General features: G+C 42.5%; 1 protein-coding gene across 1 annotated transcript in view; it reads right to left on the bottom strand.

Annotated features, from left to right (window-relative positions):
* Positions 1–26,592, bottom strand: part of LOC143941060 (oxalate decarboxylase OxdD-like) — a 45,338-nt gene extending 18,746 nt beyond the window's left edge. Inside the window, exons 1-5 of the mRNA XM_077462988.1 lie at positions 26,444–26,592; positions 9,867–10,127; positions 5,217–5,423; positions 2,901–3,131; positions 386–539 (exon numbers count right to left, since the gene is read on the bottom strand). Of these exons, the coding sequence (XP_077319114.1) occupies positions 386–539; positions 2,901–3,131; positions 5,217–5,423; positions 9,867–10,127; positions 26,444–26,539 (949 nt within the window). The 5' untranslated portion in view covers positions 26,540–26,592. The remainder of the gene's footprint in view (positions 1–385; positions 540–2,900; positions 3,132–5,216; positions 5,424–9,866; positions 10,128–26,443) is intronic.
* Between the last annotated feature and the right edge of the window lie 369 nt (positions 26,593–26,961).

Consider the following 26,961-nt stretch of genomic DNA (forward strand, 5'->3'; position numbering starts at 1 on the left):
CAGTTTACTCTGTCAAGTTCTGGGCAACATGTCATGTCAATGAGACTGTAGTACCTTTTGTAACCAATATGCTATAGCTTTTTAAAACCAACCTGTCATGAGAAAAATACTGCGGGGTAGATGAATAACTGTCATGCCAGCCCTCTGGCATCAGTATTTGGAGTCACTGATCTGGGACAAGAACAGAGATCAGAACTTCTGTTTTCGTCTCTAAATTTAGTGGAAAGGCTTCCTAGAACATCGGAGGCAACTTCATACTAATGGTTTTGGAATGGGATGCCAAACAGGCTCATAAGGGTGTGATGGCCAGGGTGTCCACAAATATTTTGGCATATAGTGTATAGGTAGTCATTAAGCTGCTTGTGCTCAATGCATATATTTTTACCTTTTAGGTCATAAAAGTACTTCCAGACGTCAGACTCATCATACTGAACATAATCAGCTTTCTGGATGAGTTCCACCAGATTTTCTGGGAGGTTTATTGCTTGATCTTCCTCTGGTCTCTTAAATGTTCTGATGAACTCCACTCCACCACGTGGCTGAAATGTGGCATCAAAAAGAAAGTTTAACAATACAAGAAGGGCCTGTTATCATGGTAATTTAGTTATCAAACAGTGAGGAAACTTTGGAAAAAAATGTTTTCCTATCTTTATGCCCCACCCCCCACCCCCACACACCCATTGAGATGATCTGACTCAATCTGACCCACAGTCCCTCATTCAATGCTTCACACTTATTTAGTTCTGCAATTTCCAGCTGCAAAGTTTACCCCTGGCCAGGCAGGTTCTGTACTATATGCTTTCTGCCCGTGCTCAATAGAACCAATTAACTTCTAAAGGGATTTATTCTGCTTTTCAGGAGATGTGCAGGCAAAAAGAAGACTGGCTGCTGGTCTTAGGTACATATCATGGTTGGATGCAGCTGGATGGGGTTCCAGAACTGGGTAACTATGCAGCTTTGATTGTGAGAGTTATATTAGCTCGGGGGGGGGGGGGCAAAAAGGGTAGAGAGACATTAAGGAAATGTTTTTAAAGGTTTCCTTACCCTTTAAGATGACCTTTGTCACTGAAGCCCCATACACACACTCTGCCAACAAAAGTTGGATGTGAGCTTTTGGTCAGAAATTCTGACTGTGTGTATGCTCCATCGCACTTTTGCTGGAAAAATTCCAGCCAGCAAAAGATTGAGAGCAGGTTCTCTATTTTTCAGTCAGAAAAAGTTCAGATCGGAAATTCCGATCACCTGTACAAATTCCAACGCGCAAAATTCCTACGCATGCTCGGAAACAATTTGACGCATGCTCAGAAGCAGTGAACTTAATTTTCTCGGCTCACCATAGTGTTGTACGTCACCGCGTTCTTGATAGTCGAAAGTTCAGAGAACTTTTGTGTGAAAAACAAACTTGAGCGGAATTCCGTTGAAAAAAAACATCCAAGTTTTTCCGATGGAAAATCCGCTCGTGTGTACGGGACATAAGAAAGAAAAATACGCTCTTTTCCAAACTAAAAAAAATAGAGGACTGATACTGTTCTATGGATTCCTAAGAAAATTTAGAAAACCTATTCATAACCCCATTATCAAGCATTCCATGTTAATTTGGGATAAATACAAATTTAAAAGTAATTTAATGTGTCCTTATGCTCCCCTATTACCAATCGTACGTAACCTGATGTTTTTACCAGGATTTCATGAACCCCTCCAATTCAAATGGTGGACTTCAAAAAATATTTATAACTGCCTCTGGAGTATTAAGTCTTTCATCTATGAAACAAATTCACAAATTACCTCATCAAGAACTTCCCAGATACTTTCTAATAATCCTATCATTTGATACTTCTTCATAAGAACTATTCTATGGTTGTTTCTTTTGAATAGTTTCAATGTTGGACTCACTATCAAAACACTTCAGGTGTTTATTGATATTGTGCTGAGCGCTACATTTTTTCTTGGGTAATGCTGATGCAGCCCACAATGAAATTGAGTTTGGCACTCCTAATTTAAACTAAGGTCTTCCTATCAAACGCTTTCTTGTTCATTTTTTTTTTCATGAACAGATCAGCAACAGCTAGACATGTGCACTGTCGAAAAATTTTAGTTACATTCAGGTTTTTTTTGTGTTTTTTCTTTTTAATTTTTCGCATCATTAGTTATGATCGCAATTCGTAAATTCGTAATTTCGTAAATTCGAAAATTCGTGAATTTTGTAAATCCGAAAATAAGAAAGAAAATCCGAAAATAAGAAAGAACAAAAATCGGAAAATTCTAAAGAATAACTAATAATAAATAACTATTCCTTTCAAATTTGGCTGTTAGTGAACGTAACGAATATGAATTTATCAGAAGTTACGAATTGTCTGTAACAACGAATGCTGCATCGAAACCAATGGAGCGGAATAAAATGAATAATAAATAATAATAAAAAGTTTGTATTACTATTATTATTTATTATTATTAATTCATTACGTTCCATTCATTTAGATACGGCATTCGTTATTTTGGATAATTCGTAAATTCGGATAAATTTGTATTCGTTACGTTCACTAACAGCCAAATTTGAAAGGAAATTCCAATACCTATAATTTAATAGTTAGTTATTATTTCAGATTTTCAAATTTTCGGGTTTTCAGAGGCTTGAATTTACGAATTTACAAATTTTCGAATTATTGAATTTACAAATTTACGAATTTTGGAATATTCAGAAAAATTTGTTAAATGGGTTTTTGTTATTTCAGAATCAACAAATTTGTCAATATTAGTTAAAAAAAGAATTTGGAACAAAACGCATTGCACATGTCTAGCAACAGCTATACCTGCATAAGAAACAAAAATGTTGAGCAGTAGTACATACTCCCTGGATCCATTTCAATGTTTAATTTTCATTTTTTTTTTTTAAAGTGTACCTTTAGAGATCGGGAAGCAATGTCCTCTGGTGTCATAAAGAAAGCATCATCTACATCAAGGGTTTTCAGCTCATCATGGGTGCTAAAGAAGAGAAGGAAGAGGCAATCTTCATCTCCAACGTTCTTCACCCAATGTAATGTGTTCTTTGGGAAGAAGATGACCTGGCCAGCTGTGACATTGAAGGTGGTGACAGTGTTGCCATCATCGATAACCCCAATCCATGCCTTGCCCTGAGAGAACACATTTTTGTTAAACTCAAATTCTTTAGTTATCTGTAAACTTTGGATAGAATACAGAAGGGTTAGATCTTTTGTCAGATTTTTCTTTTTTCAGTCTCTGTTCTGTTTAGGATATTTCCTTTCACATCCTGGAGACATAACAGGAAGTGAGAGGAAATCTCTCCAAAATGAGGGTGAATCCATGCTGTAGCTGGTCATAAACAGAAAGAATTTTGTTAATTTTTTTTGTTCTTACAATGTTTGTTTGATTTTCTAATTGTTAGTAGGGTCAAATTAACGTTTAGAACAGCAATTCTCAACCAGGGTTCCTCCAGAGGTTGCTAGAGGTTCCTTCAGCATTGAGCCATTTCTGCCTCTCGAATAAGTTCCCACCGACACCATTGATCTTTTTAGCTATCTGTAAGGAGGTAATTCTTTCCAATGACCACAAGTGTAAGGACCATTCTTCCCACTGACCATCACACTAATGTATCAGAATTTTTAGCAGGGGTTCCCCCGAGACTGGAAAACTTTTTCAAGGGTTCCTCTGTGTTGAAAAGGTTAAGAAAGGCTGGTTTAGAGTGACGAGAAACTTTGAAGGACCAGGAAAAATGTTCTTGAACGATTTTACCTCCAGAAATTATATTTTGCAATAGATGTTAAAAGCAAATGAAAGTACTTTCAAACAACATTTATGAAGTTCTCGAAAGATAATGAAAATTTTCATATGAATGTTCATTCACAAAAATCTACTAGTATATGGCCAGTTTAAGACAGCTGTAGTCGGGGAACTGGTATCCTCATTAGAAATTTTCCAATCACCTGCTGTTTTGAGGATAACTATAAAGCTCTGTTCACATATGTAGTGGGAACATTGTGTTCCAGCTCGTGATTTTATTATTTATTGATTTATTATTTATTTTATTGATTTGTTATTTATTTATTTATTATTTATTTATTATTTATTGATTTATTAGCATGATTCACGCGCGTTTCCGAGTTTCGTGCATCCTATGCATTAAGGTGAAAAAACACCTGGCAAGCTCCGGCCTCTCAGCCCCACACCCCCATTTTACTTACCTGATCCCTGGAACTTCATCCGGTGGGGACGCGTTCTTCCTCTGCCCAGCGTTCTCGGCTCTTGATTGGATAGATTGATAGCAGCGCAGCCATTGGCTCCCGCTGCTGTCAATCAATTCCAATGACACGGGTGACGGGGGGTGGGGTTGAATCATGCATTCGGTGACTATGGACACCAAATGATGGACTCGGGAGTTATCTGATGTGGGGAGAAGCCACAACAGCCGCCGAGGGACCCCAGAAGATGGTGTTCGGGGCCACTCTGTGCAAAATGAGCTGCACAGTGGAGGTATGTATGACATGTTTGTTATTTTTATTTTTTACATAAACAAAGCTTTACAATCACTTTATGGACCGAGCCTCATTCTGAGATTTGGTGATTACAAGTTAAAATCAGGTTTCTTTGCTAGAAAATTACTCAGAACCCCCAAACATATTGTCATTGCAATACTTGCTGTCACACCATATTTGAGCAGCGGTCTTACAAGCACAATTTTTGGGGAAAAAATACACTTTTTTGAATTAAAAAATAAGACAACAGTAAAGTTAGCCCAATTTTCTTTTATATTGTGAAAGATAATGTTCCGCCGAGTAAATTGATACCCAACTTTCATCTAAACTCAGGAAAGAAATTTTCTTAATTCCCCCATCAAGACAGACAGTGTTGATGCAGGAATCCTTCCCACCATGCCATTGTCTTCTCCCGGTAAGGGGTGGGGGGGGCATCCACAAAAGTAGAAGTGATTATTGCTAACAGCTATACGAGCCGCTAGCAATAACTGTAGGTAAAATCCAGCAGGCTGGTTGTACCCAAGTTGGTATATTCAGCCTGCCCATATATGGTTTGAATCTTTTCTGAACCAGCTGAGATTCGAAGAGTCTATAGCCGGCATTAGTGAGGAGGTCTCCTATTGAGGACAACTCTCCTGGTGACAGCTGTCAATCATGGAACTTCCTCCCCCTTTCTGTTGGGTCTCCAGGACAGTGATTTGGGCGTCTAGGGTAAATGTCATGTACCTGTATCAGGAATCCATGCTCGTTGGCATTAAAGTGCCAGTGTGGCGCTCTCAATCCTTGGCTGACAATCCTCAGTGTACCGACAGTCGTTTTGGACTCATGACTGTTAATGCTGATGCCAAATTCCTTCTCATTATCGTTCGCATATTCTTTTGGGTTGTTTCTATAGCGGGCCCACTGTATAGCGCCACCTTCAAATTTGAATTCCTAAAAATGTCAAAAAAGAATTTTGTATATTCACTTCACATTAAAAATTGCATTTGATGTTAATTAGTAATAAAGGGTGACTAAATATAAAATAAAAGATTCCCCACTGCATGATAATAGCCAAGAACTTTCCCATATACACTGTATAAATATATAGACACGGTAGCAAAATTTGTGATAATTCCTTGGGTAGATGGAAAAGTGGGTCGGCAACTACAATACATTGTGCCCACATTTTTCTGTTATTTCAACTTTTTTGGTCACCTGTATCAGTAATCTAAGCAGCAGATGTAAAGTGTATCTATGATTAAAATGGAAAATCCTTCACCACTTTAAGGACCGAGCCTCTTTTTGACACTTGTTTACAAGTTAAAATATTATTTTTTTGCTAGAAAATTACTTAGAACCCCCAAAAATTATATATATAATTTTCAGACACCCTAGAGAATAAAATGGCAGTATTTGCGCAGTGGTCAAATTTTTGGGAAAAAATACAAGTTTTTGAGTTAAAAAAATAAGACAACAGTAAAATTAGCCCAATTTTTTTCTATATTGTGAAAGATAATGTTACACCGAGCAAATTGATAACCAACATGTCACGCTTCAAAATTGGAATGCTGACAAACTTTGGCACTTAAAAATCTCCATTGGCGACGTTTAAAATGTTCTGCAGGTTACCAGTTTTGAGATACAAAGAAGATCTAGTGATAGAAATATTCCTCTCGCTCTAACGATTGCGGTGATACCTCACATGTGTGGTTTGAACACCATTTTCATATGCGAGCACGAAGTACGTATGCGTTTGCTTCTGCGCTCGAGCTCGGTGGGACGGGGGACTTTAAAAAAAAATTGTTCTTATTTATTTTACCATTTATTTTTTATTTTGATACTGTCCTTTTTAAAAAAAAAACATTTGGATCACTTTTATTCCTATCACAAGGAATGTACACATCCCTTGTAATAGAAAAAAAAAGCATGACAGGACCTGTAAAGCCCCATACACACTATCAGATTTTCTGCTGATTTGCCTTCAGATTTACTAAAACCATATAATATGAGGTCAAACCTTAGTTTTCAATTTGTATGTAATCAGCAGGGCTGTTTTTAAGGCAGGGCAAAAAGGGGCAGCTGCCCTGGGCCCTGTCATTGTTGTGGGGCCCAAAGCAGCTGCCTCATACTTGCCAACTATCCTGGTTTAAATTCTCTCGTCCCTTGAGGTTTTAGTCCTGTGCTGTGTCCTGATATCTGAGTGTAAAGTGCTGCTACTAATGCTGCCCAACTCTGCCCTATTGTTGTGTACAGATGACTTACCTGCAGACCCTCTGTTTACATGTACATTACCAGCATTCATATGTAAATAGCAGTGGCATTCATATGTAAATATTAGCGGCTGGTGGCATTGATATGTATATCATGCCCTCCTGAGGTCATATCCACAGTAATCTCTAGCAACCAATCAACAAGCAAAAATCTTGTTCTGTAACCTCTAGCAACCAGTCAGTGAGCAGTAATGATACACTGTAACCTCTGGCAACCAATCGCAATAGCTGCCTGATCTGATTCAGTAAACTGATTTTGAGTCTAGGTGCTATTTATTGTATGTCTCAGGGCAGGTGGAAATCCAAACTGCATTGCGGGGCCCAAGAAAAGTTTTGCCCAAGGTCCAATCAATATTAAAGATGGCCCTGGCAATCAGGCAGGCCCTTGCACATGGTTTTGATAAATCTGAAGACAAAAATCTGCAGAAAATCTGATAGTGTGTATGGGGCTTAAAACTTTGAATTCCTTGTGTTTTAATGCACCTGAAATGTATTTAGCTGATTTAAAGTGGTTGTTAAGCCACACAAGGACAATCCTCCTGCTATATTAAAAAATGTCCCCAGTGCGTGTGTTTTTTTTTTTTTTAAATGCCGTGTACCTCATTTCATAGCTCTGATCAGCACTCACGTGACCGGCCGCTGCTCCCTCTCCTGATCTGACAGCTACAGTGGGTGGCTAACGTCAGCCAGGGTGTGGAGGGGAGGGGGAGAAGAGAAGCGACCAGTCACGTGAGCGCCAATCGGTGCTATGAAATGAGGTACAGCATTTATGTTTAAAAACACATGCACTGGGACATTATTTAATATAGCAGAGGGGATTGTAGCAATGTGTTATGATTGCAGCAGGAGGGGAGGGCTGGGGAGTGGATGAAGCAAGCTGACAAGCAGGGAAGGGGAAAGGACGGGGGAGAGGACAGAGAAGAGCTGCAGATGAACTTGGATGATGTAAACTGACCACGGTGTCAGGGCTCAGCAGCCATGATAAACCGTGGTTAGTTTACAGGGGGAAGGGCAAACCAGGCAGGATCAGCCAGGTATTTTAGGTTATACAGGGGGGGAAATTACACAGCATAAGCACAGTGCTGCATAACATGCTTTAAGGCAACAGGATCATTTTTTTTATCACTCAGAAGTTTGGCCCCCCTTCACCCATTCAGAAAGCATTCAGCATGCTTTGTGCAAACGCAATAGGGATCCGGCTGTCGGGTTCCCTTACTACGAATGTCGGCAGCAGCACCCGAGAGCTGAGGGTAACATCGGCTGGGGTGCCGACATTGCTGGATTCCAGGACAGGTAAGTGTCTAATATTAAAAGTCAGCAGCTGCAGTATGTGTAGCTTCTAACTTTTAATTTCTGAGGGGGGGGGGGGGGAGAAACTCTGCTTTAAGTGGAGAGTTCAATTGGGCTATAATAACCTGCTACAAGGCCCAACCATTTATGTTTTTTTTTTTTTACCTACAAAACAACACCCCCCCCCCCCCCAAAAAAAATAATACATATACATATTTATATATATATATATATATATATATATATATATATATATATATATATACAGTATATTCATTACTTCAATTTGTATCCTGGCTGCAGTTCTTATGTTGCGCTATGTTTGCACAACCAACGAACGGCAATAATGTGAAGAAACCAGGGGATCTGAGAGGATCTGGGATCTAGATGTCCTGGATGGAGAACAAGAACCAGCTTGTGCATTTTAAAGCCCTTCAGATATTTCTGGAGGTCTAGAAGTGCCGACATCATTTTACTTATTGTGTGACAGAAGCCAGGAGCATGCTAGGTCACTGCATACAGAGAATATTGTGTGTAACCTCTGATATGATGTAATATTTCAAATCTGACACACACAGACAGCAGTGACCTGCGACACGTCTGCACTGTTGGGATTTCTTCATCTATTTTATGTGGTCCTTTTTGTAATCTACAGTACAATTGGTTAAATAATGTTGGAAGTGGTTAAAATGGCCTTGTTGCATATAGACCAGCATGGACCTGATGAGATATGTTAGTTTGAGCAGAGAGAATCAGAAGAAGAAACTTTACTGAAAATATTGAAATTGTTTTTGGATTTCACAATTATTTAACCATTTGCCTACAAGACACTTACTGACCAGGCCATTTTTCAGCTTTCAGCGCTGTCGCACTTTAAATGACAATTGCGCGGTCATGCTACTCATGCTCTAATTGAGGACATCACCTAATTGGAGGGAGGGAACTTTACCATCTCCTTGTCTGTATATATGTATGTCAAGTGTTTCACTTTAGAATGTGCTGTGGACAAGGCTTGTGCAGAAACGCATCTGTGTGTTCTTTAGAACATGGTCATATGAAATAAAGATACAAGACTGAACTTCCAGAAGTGCCGGCTCTTCAGTGTTCATGCAGTTCCAGGGGTGCCCTATGCCCAAATTGCAAACTTCAGGAGTGCACGATGTACAGAGTGCAGGGTTTAGGGGTGCGCTAGGTACAGAGGGCAGGGTTCAGGAGTGTTATGTACAGACTGCAGGGTTAAGGGGTGCGCTATGTACAGAATGCAGGGTTAAGGGGTGCACTATGTACAGGATTAGGGTTCTGGAGTGTATTACATATAGAGTGCAGAGTTCACTGGTGTGCTGTGTACAGAGTGCAGGGTTTAGGGGTGCGCTATGCACAGTGTGCAACTCCAACCCCCTTCACAAAGCTTCCTTGCATCCCTCTCTCCTACATACTTCACTGTGTAGGTGGCTCTGCCTCACCTTGCAGGAAGATCGTTCTCTTTCTAGATTCTGGAGAGCTGTCCCTGCCGTGCCCCTCCATGAGTACATGCAGGAGGCTTCTGTGTTTACAAGTGATAGTGGGGAACAGGAGTAGAGGGTCAGAGCTGGAGGTAGTGGCATGGAGGGCCACATGACAAGGCCTGGCAGGCTGGATTCAGCCAGCGGGTCTTGTGTTTGACATATATGATCTAACGAATACTGTTTTTTTTTTTTGTTTTTTTTTACAGCAACTCAGAAGGGTTATTTTGTTCCAAGGAATTGCTAAGTGTTAAGCAGACAGTGCATGCTATACATATTTACATGAGTTCCCAGATACTTCCACCATAGTTTTACTTTCTGGTGCACCTTACCTTAGATTTACTGAGCTGGCTCATGAAGCTGTAGCGAGGCTCTACTTGGTTGACAATGGTGATGTTGCTACCACCTCCACCAGACTGTGATGGACTTTTGTCCATATCAGGGGCTGGATTATTCATCTGTTGGGAGCTTCTTGGGTTAAAATGAACCAGGTAGACCAGAGATAATATTAGAACCCCGATCGCCGTGGTTATTAGGCATGCCAGGAAGCAGACAAGAAAGATTTTCATCAAAGACATGGGTCGTTTCTTCTCCTGGAGGACATAGAGGACACTACAGTTAGCCTCTACTGAGTACAAGAACAAAAGCACTTAATTCAACGTTTGGCATGCATCTCATGGTTAAAATGACACAAAGACATTATGTACATCCCAAATGGTACCAGTCATCCATATATACCAAACCAACTATACATGAAAAACTTTTAATGCTCAGAAAGATATAAGAGGCTTCTTAAAGATGATGGCTGAGGTCGATGCTATAGCCTTAACTAGCACTTGCAAGGAAATAAGTGATGAAGCATTTCTCATTGTGACACCCTTGAAGCATTAGCATCAGGCTCTTGGAAATAAAACATCTTCCAGAAGTTCATTAACTTGTCAGATGTAAATAATAGCGCTAGGCCCAGGCAATGTCATGCACCTCCTTGGACTTAACTCATAGTTTGCCTTCACTTTTTACAAAGGTGCTGAATTCCTGGAATTTAGCTTTAAGGGTGCACAGTTGCTATCTGTGCTCTCTTCGGGATGTCCCCTTTATCAAGAAATATTATCATTAAGACAAAATGGACATCCAGCATAGGGTTTCCTCACAAAATCAGTAGCCCTAGCCTCATAAGTAGGGATGAGCTTCGTGTTCGAGTCGAACGTACGTTCGACTCGAACATTGGCTGTTCGGGTGTTCGGCGAATTCCGAACGTTTTGGCCATTCGCGTCAAAATTCGAGTGGCGCGCGCGCGGACCACAATGCACTGCGGTGGCGCAGTGCATTGCTGCCTCATGATTGGCCAAGCATGCACTGTGACCCCGCATGCTTGGCCAATCGCAGCGCCAGCAGCGGGGAGAGCCATGATTGGCCACAGGCATCCTGCCTGTGGCCAATCATAGCTCAGGCTGTGTAGTGCACGCCCCACACTATATAAGGCCGCCTTTGAGGCGGCCTCGTGTAGTGTGTTAGCATCTGAAGCAGTGGGTGTTCTGTGTACCTTCAACACAGTTACACACCAATAGTTTTTGGCTAATTTCCTATCTTGCTGCTGTGTAGTGGTTGTTGTCTGTGCCCTGACTGCAGTATACACCACTATATTCACCTCACCTATATAGCTAGTGATCTAGCTTTAACCACTTAACAACTGCCCATTGCCGATTAACGGCTTCAGGGCGGTTGTTTAACTCTGAGAGGCCGTTAATTAACGGCCTCCCAGAATTCTGCTCTCGCGCGCCCCGAGGTGTGCGCACTCGAGAGCATCCGTGACCGCCGGGTCCACAGGACCCGGCGCATCACGGATCACGGTAAACGGCCGCTCATAGCGGCCGTTTACCACGTGATCGCTCCGTCAAATGACGGAGTGATCACTTGTAAACAAACCGGCGTCATGTTATGACGCCGGTTCCTCCCTCCCCTCTCTGTACCGATCGGTACAGCGGAGGGAAAAGAGATCGGTGTCAGCAGCGATGTGGGCTGCATCTGCAGTGCCCACATCGCTGCTCACCGAATTTAACCCCTCAATTCCCTGCCAATACTCTGCAATACCAGTGCATACTCTGCAGTACCCTGCCATTACTCTGCAGTACCCCGCCATTACTCTGCAGTACCCCGCCATTACTCTGCAGTGCAGTACCCTGCCATTACTCTGCAGTACCCGCCATTACTCTGCAGTACCCTGCCATTACTCTGCAGTACCCCGCCATTACTCTGCAGTGCAGTACCCCGCCATTACTCTGCAGTACCCGCCATTACTCTGCAGTACCCCGCCATTACTCTGCAGTACCCCGCCATTACTCTGCAGTACCCCGCCATTACTCTGCAGTGCAGTACCCTGCCATTACTCTGCAGTACCCGCCATTACTCTGCAGTACCCCGCCATTACTCTGCAGTGCAGTACCCTGCCATTACTCTGCAGTACCCCCCATTACTCTGCAGTAACCCCCATTACTCTGCAGTACCCTGCCATTACTCTGGAGTACCCCCCAATACTCTGCAGTACCCTGCTATTACTCTGTAGTACCCCGCCAATACCCCGCCAATACTCTGCAATACCCTGCCATAAATTGCCATACCCAGCCATACTAGGAGATACCCAGCCATACTCGGTGATACCCTGAAATACCCAGCCATAGACGCCCCCCACCCCTCACCGCCCTCCGGTGCTTCTACCAACTCGCCAGTACGATCAAAGCCAGAATCTTTTTTTTATTTTTTATTTCAGGCTTCCCAGCCTAGAGGTGAGATGTGGGGTCATATTGACCCCCAGATTTCACTGTAAAGAGGACCTGTCACCCCATATTCCTATTACAAGGGATGTTTACATTCCTTGTAATAGGAATAAAAGTGATCAAAAATATATTTTTGGGGAATAAAATGTCAAACTAAAATGAATAAAGTAAAATGAACAATAAAAAAAAAAAAAAAAAAATTAAAGCGCCCATGTCCCCATGTGCTCGCATGCAGAAGCGAACGCATGCGTAAGCCCCGCCCACATATGAAAACGGTGTTCAAACCACACATGTGAGGTATCGCCGAGAACGTTAGAGTGAGAGCAATAATTCTAGTCCTAGACCTCCTCTGCAACTCAAAACATGTAATCAGTAAAAAAAAAATTTAAGCGTCGCCTATGGGGATTTTTTAAGTAGCGACGTTTGGCGCCATTCCGCGGGCATGTGCAATTTTGAAGAGTGACATGTTTGATATCTATTTACTCAGCATAACTTCATCTTTCACTTTATGCAAACATTGGGCTAACTTTACTGTTTTTTTTGTTTGTTTTTTAAGCACAAAACTGTTTTTTCCCCCAAAAAAACGCGTTTGAAAAATTGCTGTGCAAATACCGTGTGAGATAAAAATTTGCAACGACCACCATTGTATTCTCCAGGGTCTTTGCTAAAAAAAAAATATATATATAATGTTTTGGGGTTCTCTGTAATTTTCTAGCAAATAAATGATGATTTTTACATGTAGGAGAGAAATGTCAGAATTGGCCTGGGTGCTCCAGAACGCCTGATGGCGCTCCCTGCATGTTGGGCCTCTGTATGTGGCCACGCTGTGTAAAAGTCTCACACATGTGGTATCGCCGTACTCGGGAGTAATAGCAGAATGTGTTTTGGGGTGTAATTTGTGGTATGCATATGCTGTGTGTGTGAAATAACCTGATAATATGACAATTTTGTGGAAAAAAAAAAAAAAAGGAAATAGGCCGTCAGTACTTCAGGTGTGATCAATTTTCAGATATTGGCACCATAGCTTGTGGACTCTATAACTTTCACAAAGACCAAATAATATCCACCAATTTGTACTTATTTTTACCAAAGATATGTAGTAGTATGAATTTTGGCCAAAATTTATGAAGAAAAAATGACTAATCTGCTCAATTTTATAACAGAAACGAAGAAAAATTCATTTTTTCGCAGAATTTTCGGTCTTTTTTCTTTTATAGCACAAAAAATAAAAAACTGAGAGGTGATTAACCACTTGCTTACTGGGCACTTAAACCCCCCTCAGTCCCAGACCAATTTTCAGCTTTCAGCGCTGATGCACTTTGAGTGACAATTACGCGGTCATACAACACTGTACCCAAATGAAATTTTTATCATTTTTTTCCCACAAATAGAGCTTTCTTTTGGTGGTATTTAGTTACAGCTCGGAGTTTTATTTTTTGCTAAACAAACAAAAAAAGATGCAAAAAAAAAAAAAATCATGTTTAATAGTTTGTTATAAAATTTTGCAAACGGGTCATTTTTCTCCTTCATTGAAGTGCGCTGATTAGGCGGCACTGATAGGCTGCATTGGTGGGCACTGATGGGCTGCATTGGTGGGCACTGATGGGCTGCATTGGTGGGCACTGATAGGCTGCACTGGTGGGCACTGATAGGCTGCACTGGTGGGCACTGATAGGCATAGTTAAGGCGGCACTAATAGGCACAGATAAGGCGGCACCGATGGGCACAGATAAGGCGGTACTGATGGGCAAAGATGGGCACAGATAAGATGGCACGGATGGGTGGCACGGATAAGTGGCACGGATGGGTGGCACGGATGGGCACTGATATGTACCACAGATAGATGGGACTGATGGGCACTGATAGGTGGCACTGATAGGTGGCTCTGATAGGTGGCACTGCTGGGCACTGATGGGCGGCACTGCTGGGCACTGATGGGCGGCACTGCTGGGCACTGATGGGCGGCACTGGGGTGCAGCACCTTTGAGGCAGATTTTGGGTGGCACTGTGGGTGGCACTGCTGGGTGGCACTGTGGGTGGCACTGTGGGTACTGCTGGGTGGCACTGTGGGCACTGCTGGGTGGCACTGTGGGCACTATGGGCACTGCTGGGTGGCACTGACAGGGGGGCACTTACTTTATTTCAGGATGGCACTGCGGGTGGCAGGTGGGCACTGGCAGGGGGCAGGTGTCCGCTTGAATTGCTGGCCGTGATCGGGACTGATGTCCCGAACACGGCCGCCGGCGATCGGCTTTTTTTTTTTCTCCTCGCGCTGTCAGCGCGAGGAGGAATACTAGCCGATTACCGGCTCCGTTTTATCACATGATCAGCTGTCATTGGCTGACAGCTGATCACGTGATAAGGGGTCGGGATCGACCCCTTACACGGATCGGTGATCAGGCGAGTCTCACGGACTCGCCGATCACAGAGCGCGCCGCGCGCGCCCCTCAGGGGGCGCGCAGGCCGCTCGTAACCGGGACGACGTCAATAGACGTCGTCCCGGCAATCTAGGTCCGCGCTAATGCCGTCATTCGGCAATAGCGCGGATCCCAAGTGGTTAAATACCACCAAAAGAAAGCTCTATTTGTGTGAAAAAAAGGACAAACATTTCCTATAGGTCCAGTGTTGCATGACTGAGTAATTGTCATTCAAAATGTGAGGGCACCGAAAGCTGAAAATTGGTCTGGTTATTAAGGGTGTTTAAGTGCCCAGTGGTCAAGTGGTTAATAATAGAGCTTGCAGTCAGTAGTGTTAGGAGATAGTGCGTGCTGTCTGCGTGCTCTGTACCCAGTACATACCGCTATAATATAGGGCAGGCCCCTACTTTCAAACATCCAACTTACAAACATCTCCTACTTGCAAACGCAAGGAGACAGCAGCAAGTGAGATGAAAAAAGATGGACGACAAAACAAATTATACAGGGGTGATAACCCTTCCCTATGTTTTCCAAAAAGCTTTAAAATATTTTTTTTGAATGGAGCTACACTTTAAAAATGTACCAGTTGAAAATAACAGATTCAACTTAACACAACAAACCTACACAGTCCCTGTCTTGTTTGCACCGCCTGTATACTGCTGTTCTGAGTATATAGGGCCTGGGGGCCACACGCATTTCCTTTTTTTAATATGGGTACGGGGTTCCCCTTAATATGCGTACAAGACCGAAAGGGGCTGGTAATGGGCAGGGAGGGCTACCCATGCCATTTTTTTCAATGATTTTCAACCATATTGCAGGAACCAGATATAACATTAAAACCGCAAGCAGTTTTAAATGGTGTTATTTCCGTTTAATGTCATTTTGTGCAGGGACTGTTCTAAACACGGGAAACACGTGGCACTTCACAGGCATACTACAGACACCCCCCAGGCACCATATTTAAAGGAATATTTCACCTTTTTTTTTCACTTTAATCGTCATTAAAATCAGTGCTCCCGCCAAAACGGCCGTTTTTAAAACTTTTTTTGCAGTGACCCATGTCCCCTGGGGCAGGAGGCAGGTCCCCAACCCCTTTTTAGGACACTACCTTCCATATTAGCCGTTAAAATTAGCACTTTCCATTTCGAACGTTCGAGTCCCATAGACTTCAATGGGGTTCTAACGTTCGTACCAAACGCGGGGGTCGTTCGCAAGTTCTGGTGCGAACCGAACCGGGGGGTGTTCGGCTCATCCCTACTCATAAGTAACTTGAGGCCTGGCACAGCTTCTTGTTGGCATTGAACCCAAATGCAGATTTGTCTTATTTTCTTTGTATTGCTGACTATACAATAACTGGTTTGATACAGGAGCGTCTGCTTGGAATAGCTGCCCTTTAAATCAATTACAAGGCGTCAGAAATTTCCAGTCTGCTATGAACAGTCACTCTGAAGTCAATAAACGAAAAGATGACTTAAGTCAACGATCTAGAAATGTAATTAAACCGATTATTAAAATAGCAATTAAATCTTTTTTTCCTGCTTTGGATTATTACTTAAATTTTTTTAATCCTAATTATCTTAAACTGTCATAAACAATTCCTTTCTGAATAATGTTTTAAAAAAAATGCAGCAGTTAAAACATATTCTGTTATAAATTTTAGGATGACTAACAAATCTGAATTCATACCAATAATAATCTGAATTGCTGTATACTGGCTCCCTAATTCAGTAAACCTATTGCAAAAAACTGGCCATTTCTATACTTTATTTTTCTTACAGCAACTGCTACACCTTTGGGATGAATTAGAGCAGAGATTGCGAGCCAGGCCTTCTCCTCCACATCAGTGCCTGACCTCACAAATGCGCTTCTGGAGGAAATGCAAAAACATTCCCATAGACACACTAATAAACCTTGTGGACAGCCTTCCCAGAAGAGTTGAAGCTGTTCTAGCTGAAAAGGGTGGGCCAACTCAATATTGAACCCTACAGACTAAGACTGGGATGTCATTGAAGTTCATGTGCGTGTAAAGGCAGGAGTCCCAATACTTTTGGTAACATAGTGTATTTGTAAAATGTATCATATACAGTATACAATGTATTCAAACCACACAATGTGCTTTATCATGCTCAAAATGCATGGGTGCTGATGTGTGGTAAAACACATTGCATTGCTCGCTTCATTTTTCTTTTTTTTAACTTCAATGTAATTATATGCATTGTAGCGCATTGTGATGCATTGCAACATATCGTAACACAATCTGAATTTTTTTTTATTTTTTTCAGTGCACACCAACAAGGAGTATTTTTTTGGCAAGAAAAACTTGCTGTGAATGCCAAACACATCACCACTAAATGACTTTTTCATATCCAAAAAAGAAGTTGCTTATCCTTATCATAACCAAATTACCCTAAACCTAAGGTCAGCCACAGATGGCTGAACTTGCTAAATTTCGATCCATCTATGGGCAGGCTGGTTGTACTGAAGTTGATCTATCTATCGATCAATTTAAGTATGAACCAGCCTCTTGGGTTTGTCTTGTGTGAAGGTGGCCAGTGGCTATAGCCAGCAGCAGTAATCATTGTACTCTGACGGTGGGGGAAACCTCCCCCTGTCAAAATAGTACAATAGTGCAGCAGGAGGGTTTCCCCCTTCAACACTGACTGTGTTGATGGGGAAACTTGTGGATGAAGGAAAGAAAATTGTATACTCTTTTGGCTTGCTCAACTCCTAACAATGAGTGCCAAATCATATCTGTGGCGCTGGCTCCTGACGAGCATGCGCTATATGTTTTCAAAGTTAATTCTCCTAAAACCACAGTTGGGTTTTGGGGCTAATTTTACTAAATTTATGGCTTCAGTACCAGTCTGGCTGGGTTGCACTGGGTTCTCCTTGACCGTAGGTGTCGCTGTCACCTCCGGCAAGTTTGAGAACGCAGTCTAGCTTGGTGTACTGAATGTCATGTCTCTCTCGGAACCAACCCAGTGGGAGTGTTCTCCTGCTGTGCCTTCTGGGAGGTGGTATTAAAGGTACTGACATCACGTGGTCTGGGGTTCCGCTCCAGAGAGGGTTCGCTGTCTGTTTGGTTCATTCTGGTCCTCCTGACCAGCCCCCTGGCCTTCCTGGCCTGGGGTGCGGAATCATGCATTTCCAAGTCTCTGGACTGGCTAGCCCGAGGCAAAGCACCTACAGCGACAGGCCTGAATGGATATCGGGGTCTTATTGATTCAAAGGTGGTCCAGTGCCATCTCGTCTAAGAGAGAGGCCCAGCAACTGGAGAAGCACCCAGGGGAGGACTCTTCAGGAGAAGACCGTGCGCAAGGCTGGCTTCTCTGAAGGAGCCTGGATGCTCAGTTAAAGGACACTTCATGGATCTGCACTCATACAGTATCGCCGGATCGGCTGAGAGATACTGGTACTGTATGATTTGTCTATGTCCCTCAGTTACACTAAAGTCTGTGGCAGAGACTTTTTCTCTTAAGTATTCTACATTCAAGTCTGTGGCAGAGACTTTGATTAACACCCCACCGGCTGCTAGGCCTAGTGAGAGGAGGTCTATCCGGGGGTTGTAGAATCCAGCTGTGAAACGGTTGTTTTCTGGATTTCTTCTATAAGAGACTTATCATTTTTGCAGTCCAAAGTACCTGAACTTAATCCTAACCCTCTACACTAAACTGAAAGACTTTGTTTATACTTTAAATAAATAACCCAAAAGAAGTTTCAGTGTCAGCTACCATATTTCTTTGGCCCATCTACCACGGGAACCCCTAGACGGAGAAACAGTCAAGAAGGTAACGGTAAGCCCAATAAAACCAGCAGCTTCTTCAGGGGTCAGTGCTACATATCTTTGGGGATATTTATCAAAATTGGTGGAAACAGACTCTGGTGCAGCTGTGCATTGCAACCAATCAGGTTGTATCTTCAGTTTGTTCAATTAAGCTTTAAAATTTAAAGGTAATAAAAATATGAGAGTATTCTGGTGAGCAGAGGGTCAATGCCAAGCATGTAAATGCATATAAAAGGTACTTGGGGTAAGTAAACCACTGACCAAGCAAGTTCATAAAAAGGATACTAGCATAAATACAACTTTTTTATTTTTTCATTTACTGGTCTATTTCTAAAAGATTTTCACACAACTTTCACCAAGGGCTTAAAAAATGTTTTAACTGCTTCCGGACCGACCCATGCAGGGGGGGGGGGGGGGGCCTTCGGCGCAAAATCGGGTACCTGTACGTGATTTCTTTCTTCAGGTCAGGGAAGCGCATGTGCGCCGCCGGAGGCTCGCTCCCACTGTTTCCAGTCACTCGATGTCTATGTAAACAAGGCAGATCGCCATTCTGTCAGAGGGGAAGATGGAGATCTTGTGTTTCTGCTAAGCAGGAACATAGATCTCTGTCTTCCCCCAGTCAAAGCACCTCAACCCCCCCCCCCCCCTCACAGTTAGCAAGCATTCCCTAGGAGCACATTTAACCCCTTGATTGCCCCTGATGTTAACCCCTTCCCTGCCAGTGTCATTGGTACAGTGGCAGTCCATTTGCTTTTAGCACTGATCACTGTATTATTGTCAATGGTTCCAAAAAAAAAATCGCCGCCACTACTAGTATTATTACTAAAAAAAAAATTAAAATCCATAAATCTATTCCATAGTTTTTAGTCGCTCCAACTTTTGCACAAACCAATCAATATAGGCTTATTGGGATAAATTGATGAAGAAATTAGATTTTTAAAAAAAATTTATTGGGTATGTTTTATAGCAGAAAGTAAAAAAAATATATATTTTTTCCTAAATTGTCGCTTTTTTTTGTTTATAGTGAAAAAAATAAAAACCACAGAGGTGATCAAATACCACCAAAAGAAAGCTCTATTTGTGGGGGAAAAGGGGAGATCAATTTTATTTGGGTACAGCGTCGCATGACCAGGCCATTGTAAGTTAAAGTAACGCAGCGCCATACTGCAAAAAATGGCCTGGTTATGAAGGGGGGGTAAATCTTCTGATGAACTGGTTAAAGGACAAGTTTGCCTTTTTTTTAAAAAATAATAAATGCACATCTTTTTGCAGGTATTTTTAAAAAAAATTTAGTTAGAGTCTGGAAAGCATTGCACCCATGATCAGCAGATTGCGGTTACCATACAGAACTTCTGGGGACTTGTCAGTGTATCTATCTACTCGTACCTCATACGGGCAGACAGATAAATACTGTCAGGAAGACAGAATGAACCACCAGACCACTCAGCATCACCATGGTAGTTCATTGAAACTACAAGCCGACAGCCACAAAGGCTGTTGGGACTTGTAGTGTTCCATTCACAGAGGACTGTGAATGAATGACGTAGCCGGAGCGGGCAGAGCCCTGCATGGCCATGTTATTTTCACAAGTGACAGTGGGCACCTGGACAACATGCATACTAGCACATTATGCCTTTACCCTGCAGGGTTTAAAAACGATTTGAAATTTTGTGCGGTTTACTACTGTTTTAACCATTTGTCTACCAGGACAATTCTGACATTTCTCTCCTACATGTAAAAAAACATTTTTTTGCTAGAAAATTACACAGAACCCCCAAACATTATATATGTTTTTTTAGAAAAGACCCTAGAGAATAAAATGTTGATCATTACAATTTTTTATCTCTCACGGTATTTGGGCAGCAATTTTTCAAATGCGTTTTTTTTTGGGGGGGGGGGGGGGAAGATTCATGCAATAAAAAAATAAAAATAAAACAGTAAAGTTGGCCCAATTTTTTTACATAATGTGAAAGATGATGTTACATTGAGTAAATAGATATCTAACATGTCATGCTTCAAAACTGCACACGCTCCTGGAAGGGCGCCCAACTTCGGTACCTAAACGTGTTTTGATATACAGAGTAGATCTAGTGTTAGAATTATTGTTCTTGCTCTAATGTTCGTGGCAATACCTCACGTGTGGTCTGAACATCGTTTACATATGTGGGTGTGACTTACATATACGCTTGCTTCTGTGAGCGAGCACACGGGGACAGAAGAGCTTTAAATTTTATTTTTATTTTATTTTTTATTGTTAATTTTTTTTCTAGTTTGATGCTTTCTTTTTACATTTAATTTTTTTTGGATGACTTTTATTCCTATTACAAGGAATGTAAACATCCCTTGTAATAGGAATAGTGCGTGGCAGGTCCTCTTTACAGTGAGATCTGGGGTCAACAAGTCCCCATATCTCACCTCTAGGCTGGAAAGCCTGAAATCCCCCACCCCTTCCCAAAAAAAAGACCGTGGCTTCCCAGCCGAGGCGGCGGCATTTTTTCAAATGCAGAGGCCGGGCGTGATGTCATAACATTGCACCCAGCCTCCAAACAATCATAGAGACCCCAGGGACAATCTGGCCCATCGGAAATCTCTATGGTCAACATCCGGTGCCAGTTGGTTCCTTCTCCGGTTCGCTGATCGCAGGGGGCGGGAGGGGGGTGATGTCCCCTCCCGCCACCTATAAGAACGATCAAGAGGCTGAACAGCCGCTATGATTGTTCTTATAGTGCAGTGAATCGTCGGCTCTAAAAGAAGATATCTGAATGATGCCTGTAGCTGCAAGCATCATTCAGATATCACCACTCAAAGTGGATGGCGTCCTATGACGTTGGGAGGGTGGGAAGCGGTTAAGGCCTCCTTCACACTGTGGTTTAGATGCAGCCACCGGATTTGCTGCTGGCATGACTGGAGCATTCAACTAGCAGCCTATATAAACAAGTGACAGGGTGACAGCAGCCACTGCTGTTCCCATGTAGCCACACGCAAATCGGGTGATGCAGTTATATAGTTACATAGTATGTGAGGTTGAAAAAAGACACAAGTCCAACCTAAGTGTGTGATCATATGTCAGTATTACATTGTATATCCCTGTATGTTGCGGTCATTCAGGTGCTTATCTAATAGTTTTTTGAAACTATCGATGCCCCCCGCTGGGACCACCACCTGTGGAAGGGAATTCCACATCCTTGCCGCTCTTAGGGTTGGATGTCCGAGCCTGGGCACAGTCAGTTGTGTTCAAACTTGGACATTTGTCCCTAACCGCAGTTAACCAATTTGTGTGTGGCTACATGCGAACAGTGGCTGCCGCTGTCAGCCGGTCATTAGTTTATATAGGCTGATCGATGCTGCTATTCAGATGCCCGGTCATTCCAGCCACAAGAATACGTTGATTATTGCTGCTGGAATCCAGTGGCTGCATCTAAACGAGCGTGTGAAGAAGGCTGTAAAAAATGTGTGCATCCTGAGTAAAGTTTTAGTGAATATTATGTGAAAAGCATTTACAAATAGACCAGTCATTTATACTTTTAACAATACTTAGTATCTTTGTGATAGCTTTTATTGTTTTATTGATATATGGTCTTGGCAATACAAATTTATACAATACAAATTTATGAAGTCATCCTAACTGAATCTCAAAAAAAAATAAAAAATCCAGGAAAATGTGTGAATCTTGTATGAAAATTTTTACAAAGAGATCGCTTAAATTGTCACGTTAAAAAAGTTTTGGCCTTAAAATGGGCTAGTCCCCAAAACATTGCACGAGTTCTTTGTTCCTAGATAACTTGAATTAAAAAATGACTTACCCCGCTCTAATATTTTAATCTTTGTTTTGTATCTATTAAATGACAGGTTACTATTACTGTCCCGAACACAATTTAGCACCCATAGGGGTGTTCGGGAATATATTTAGGGTCATCATCTTTGAATTACTTGAATTGGCAGTATATAAATATATGAAGATAATATTTATATTACTTTTGTGTATTGTCTCCACAATGGATGTATTAATAACTTCCCGATCGTTGTCTTTATTATCCCTATTATAATTGAAATAATTAATATGGTTTTCTTTATATTATTTTTTTTATTATTTTTGGATACTATTATCTATGTATCTAAATACTGTAACTGATCTGTTATTTAGTCATAATTTCTGTCATTTGTCTTGATAAAAATTTAAACTTTAATAAAAACTATTGATTAAAAAAAAAGTTTGTTTTGCCAGGTTAAAGCGGGAGTCCACCAGGACTCCGCGTTTTTTTTTTTTTTAACCACTTTCAGACCGGACCAATTTGCTGGTCAAAGACCAGACCACTTTTTGCGATTCGGCACTGCGTCGCTTTAACTGACAATTGCGTGGTCGTGCGACGTGGCTCCCAAACAAAATTGACGTCCTTTTTTTCCCACAAATAGAGCTTTCTTTTGGTGGTATTTGATCACCCCTGCGGTTTTTATTTTTTGCGCTATAAACAAAAATAGAGCGACAATTTTGAAAAAAACGCATTATTTTTTACTTTTTGTTATAATAAATATCCCCCAAAAATATATAAAAAAACATTTTTTTCCCTCAGTTTAGGCCGATACGTTTTCTTCTACATATTTTTGGTAAAAAAAATCGCAATAAGCGATTATTGATTGGTTTGCGCAAAAGTTATAGCGTTTACAAAATAGGGATAGTTTTATAGCATTTTTATTAATAATTTTTTATTATTTTTTTTTTTACTAGTAATGGCGGCGATCTGCGATTTTTATTGTGACTGCGACCCATCGGACAGTTTTGACACATTTTTGGGACCATTGTCATTTATACAGTAATCACTGCTATATAAATGCAGTGATTCCTGTGTAAATGACACTGGCAGTGAAAGGGTTAACCAGTGGGTGGCAGTGTAGGGGTTAAGTGTTCCTAGGGGTGTGTTACTAACTGTGGGGGGGTTGGGCTTTCATTTAGTGTACACTGATCTCTGCTCCAATCACATGGAGCAGAGATCAGCATCACTAGTTGCTAGGCAGAATGGGAAAATGTTGTTTATACAGCATTTCCTCCATTCGGCCGCTCCGTGAGACGATCGCGGGGATGCCCGCGGCGATCGAGTCCGCGGGTCCCGCGACCGGACTCACGGGGGTCCCGACCAGCGCGGGAGCGCGCCGCCGGCGGCGCGCTCCCGATGGCACGGTGGCAACGAATATTGGATGTACATGTACGCCAATATGCCTGCCCGTGCCATGCTGTCGACGTACATCATCGTGCGCTGGTCAGGAAGTGGTTAAAAGCCAGCAGCTACAAATACTGCAGCTGCTGACTTTTAAAATAGTGACACTTACCTGTCCAGCGCGCCCGCGATGTCGGCACCCGAAGCCGATCTCTAGGTCGTCTGTCGGGTCCTGCCGCCGCCATCTTGGGTATGGGAATCAGGAAATGGACCCTTTCGGCTTCATTTCCCGGTTCCCTACTGCGCATGCGTGAATCGCGCTGCGCAATAAGGACGCTCCCCGCTGCCTCTGGGATCTGTGTGTTTCCCAGCAGGCAGCGGGGCACTTGCGGGAAGGGGCGGGCACTGTAAGTTACGCCCCTTTCCGCAGAGAGCTATCCCGGAAGTGGGTGCAGTTACCTGGATTATCCAGGTAACTGCACCCCCCTGAAAGGTGCCGATTGTGGCACCGGAGGGGGGGAGGGTTCCGATGAGCGGAAGGTCCACTTTAGGGTGGACCTCCGCTTTAAATAACATGAAAAAGTTAGATAACACCAAAAGTTTTTTTATTGGTGGTGAACTTATTACTTTTGTGTCTCTGAGGAATTTTATGATGTGCTGACTCAAATGTCAAATTAAATGACACAAGCAGTTTGTTAAGAGAAAAAAAAAGTGCCGAATTATTAGCAATTAAGAACTTTGATATCTTCGCACTGAAATGACATGCCCAGCTGTAAATTTAATGAGCCCCCTCACAAAAGTATTTTTTTTCTACTCATTTTGGTTTTGTGTTCCTGGAGTTGTACTTTTTATGTGTTACCTCTTTCAAGGACAAGAGATCATACTAAAAATTCTACATACTCCGGGGGGATATATATATTTCTTTTTCGTAATAAACACACAGACAATACAAATGTACAACAGCACAGCCAACATCTGGCTATCATCAGGGAAGGGACCCGCACAGGGGTCACAAGGAAGCATTACAGTCAATGTTGGTCATCTTACTTTAAAAAAGTAATTAGTTAAGTTACAAATTACTTCTCCCAAAAAGTAATTGCGTTAGTAACTCAGTTACTACATTGGAAAAGGAATTAGTTACTCAACAAAGTAACTGTGACTTTTTTTTTAATATTCTATAGACAGGACTAGCGAAGGAAGTCGATGTCGCCGCCTCCATCGGCGAGATTGACACCTTGCGAGCCCTGTCACCTGTTATGGATTTAAAGGGGAACCCCAACACCAAAAAAATGGGTGTGGGGGTGCCCCCAAAGTCCATAGCAGACCCTTATCTGAGCATGCAGCCCGGCCGGTCAGGAAAGGGAGTGGGGACGAGCGATGCCCCCCCTCCTGAACCATACCAGGCCGCGTGCCCTCAACATGGGGGGTGCTTTGGGGAAGGAGGGAGCCCTGCGGCCCCCCCACCCCAAAGCACCTTGTCCCCATGTTGTTGAGAAGCTTATTAAAGGGGTCTCCGGATTCTGATAAGCCCCCCGCCCGCAGACCCGACAACCAACGGCCAGGGTTGTCGGGAAGAGGCCCTTGTCCTCATCAACATGGGGACAAGGTGCTTTGGGGTGGGGGGGCCGCAGGGTATGGTTCAAAAGGTAGGGCGCACGCTCATCCCCACCCCCTTTCCTGACCGGCAGGCTGCGTACTCAGATAAGGGTCTGCTATGGACTTTGGGGGGACCCCCATGCAGTTTTTTTCTCCTTTAAATCCATACCGGGCAACGGGGCTCGCGAGGTGTCAATCTCGCCAATGGAGGCGGCGACGACATTGACTTCCTTTGCTGGTCCCAGGCGGTAGATGTAATTGCAGTAACGCAGCCCAAGTAATGGGAACTGCGTTACCATGAGGGGAAGAGTAATCAGTTAGATTACTCGTTACCTTCTAAAGTAACTGCATTAAGTAACTCCGTTTATTTTAACTGAGTTACTTACATCACTGATTACGGTACAAAGAAATGTTAGATTATTTATGAATACCAAAGTATGCCATCGTCAATGGTCCTCAGTGATCAATCATGGCCTGGCTCATGCTCCAAGGGTAAGCTGATATTGAACTATTAGGACCTCAAGGGAGGCCTTCAGATATTAGGAAGGTTTCCTAATCCGCTGCAGTGGTAGAGGGTTCTGCTAACCACTTAGTCCAGACTCTGTCATATTTTTTTTTTCGGACAGCCTATAATTATAGGTGTCCTTGTATAAGGGTATCACATTATTTATAAGTGTTTTCCATAGACATATAAAGGGAGGAGTCTTTTGCTTCTATCATGGGACGATGGATTTCCTGGCATAGAACAGCAAGAGACCCAACGAGGTTCTCTCGACCACCCTGGGCACCAGGTCCTCCACCAACCCCAGCAGGCATATTCTTGGGGATGGAACAATAGAGAAACGTAGTAGTTCATTCACAATCATAAGGATTTTTGACCAAAAAACTGTAATTACCGGGCAGGACCAGAAGATGTGAATGTAGTCCCCGGGGTGGGGGGCATGGTCACAACACTCTGGGGGATATTTACTAAAGCTGGAGCATGCAAAATCTGGTGTAGCTCTGCATAGAAACCAAACAGCTTCCAGGTTTTATTGTCAAACCAGATTTAGCATTCTCCAGTTTTAGTAAATCTCCTCCTCTGCACACCACCTCAGAATATGTTGGCATTATACAAATGGGACACAACTCAACAGTGAACGTAATAATAAACATATTTAGGATACAGACCAATAAGGTACATACCTGTCTACATTCAATGTGGTTTTCATAAGTTTGACGTTTGTTGGAAGACATATGAGCAACACTGTCTTCATGCATCTCAAATGCACTGTTATCCATTGTAGCTGGATCCAGGTAGCCTGCTGCAGGATGCTATGGCTGTTCCCAGATGTAGTCTGGAGTCTAGTACCACCTGCAGCCTGCTGCACCTTTTTATACCTCTTTCACAAGGAATCCACAAACAACTGCTCATCACACATGGTACAGAGATGTGAGCAACAGCCAATCGCATCAAAGGTGTCTGATGTGGGGAAATACTTGTTCATTATTGCAGTTCCTCAATAAACAGCACTGTGATTCATGCTGATCTGGCACTACATCAGCAGAGAAACAGGGAAAAAAATTGAAAAAATAACTTTCTTAAGTACTGTGAAATGTGATCTCACTTTCCTGAAAAATAAAAATTTGAGTCAAGAAGAAAAAAAACTGATAAAAATGTTTCTGATGACCCACAATCGAGAGGATCCTCGAAGTGTGAGAGG

Source organism: Lithobates pipiens, unplaced genomic scaffold, assembly GCF_037356315.1.
Source record: "Lithobates pipiens isolate NorthernLeopardFrog02 unplaced genomic scaffold, aLitPip1_a1.2 Scaffold_3, whole genome shotgun sequence".
Taxonomy (NCBI): Eukaryota; Metazoa; Chordata; class Amphibia; order Anura; family Ranidae; genus Lithobates; species Lithobates pipiens.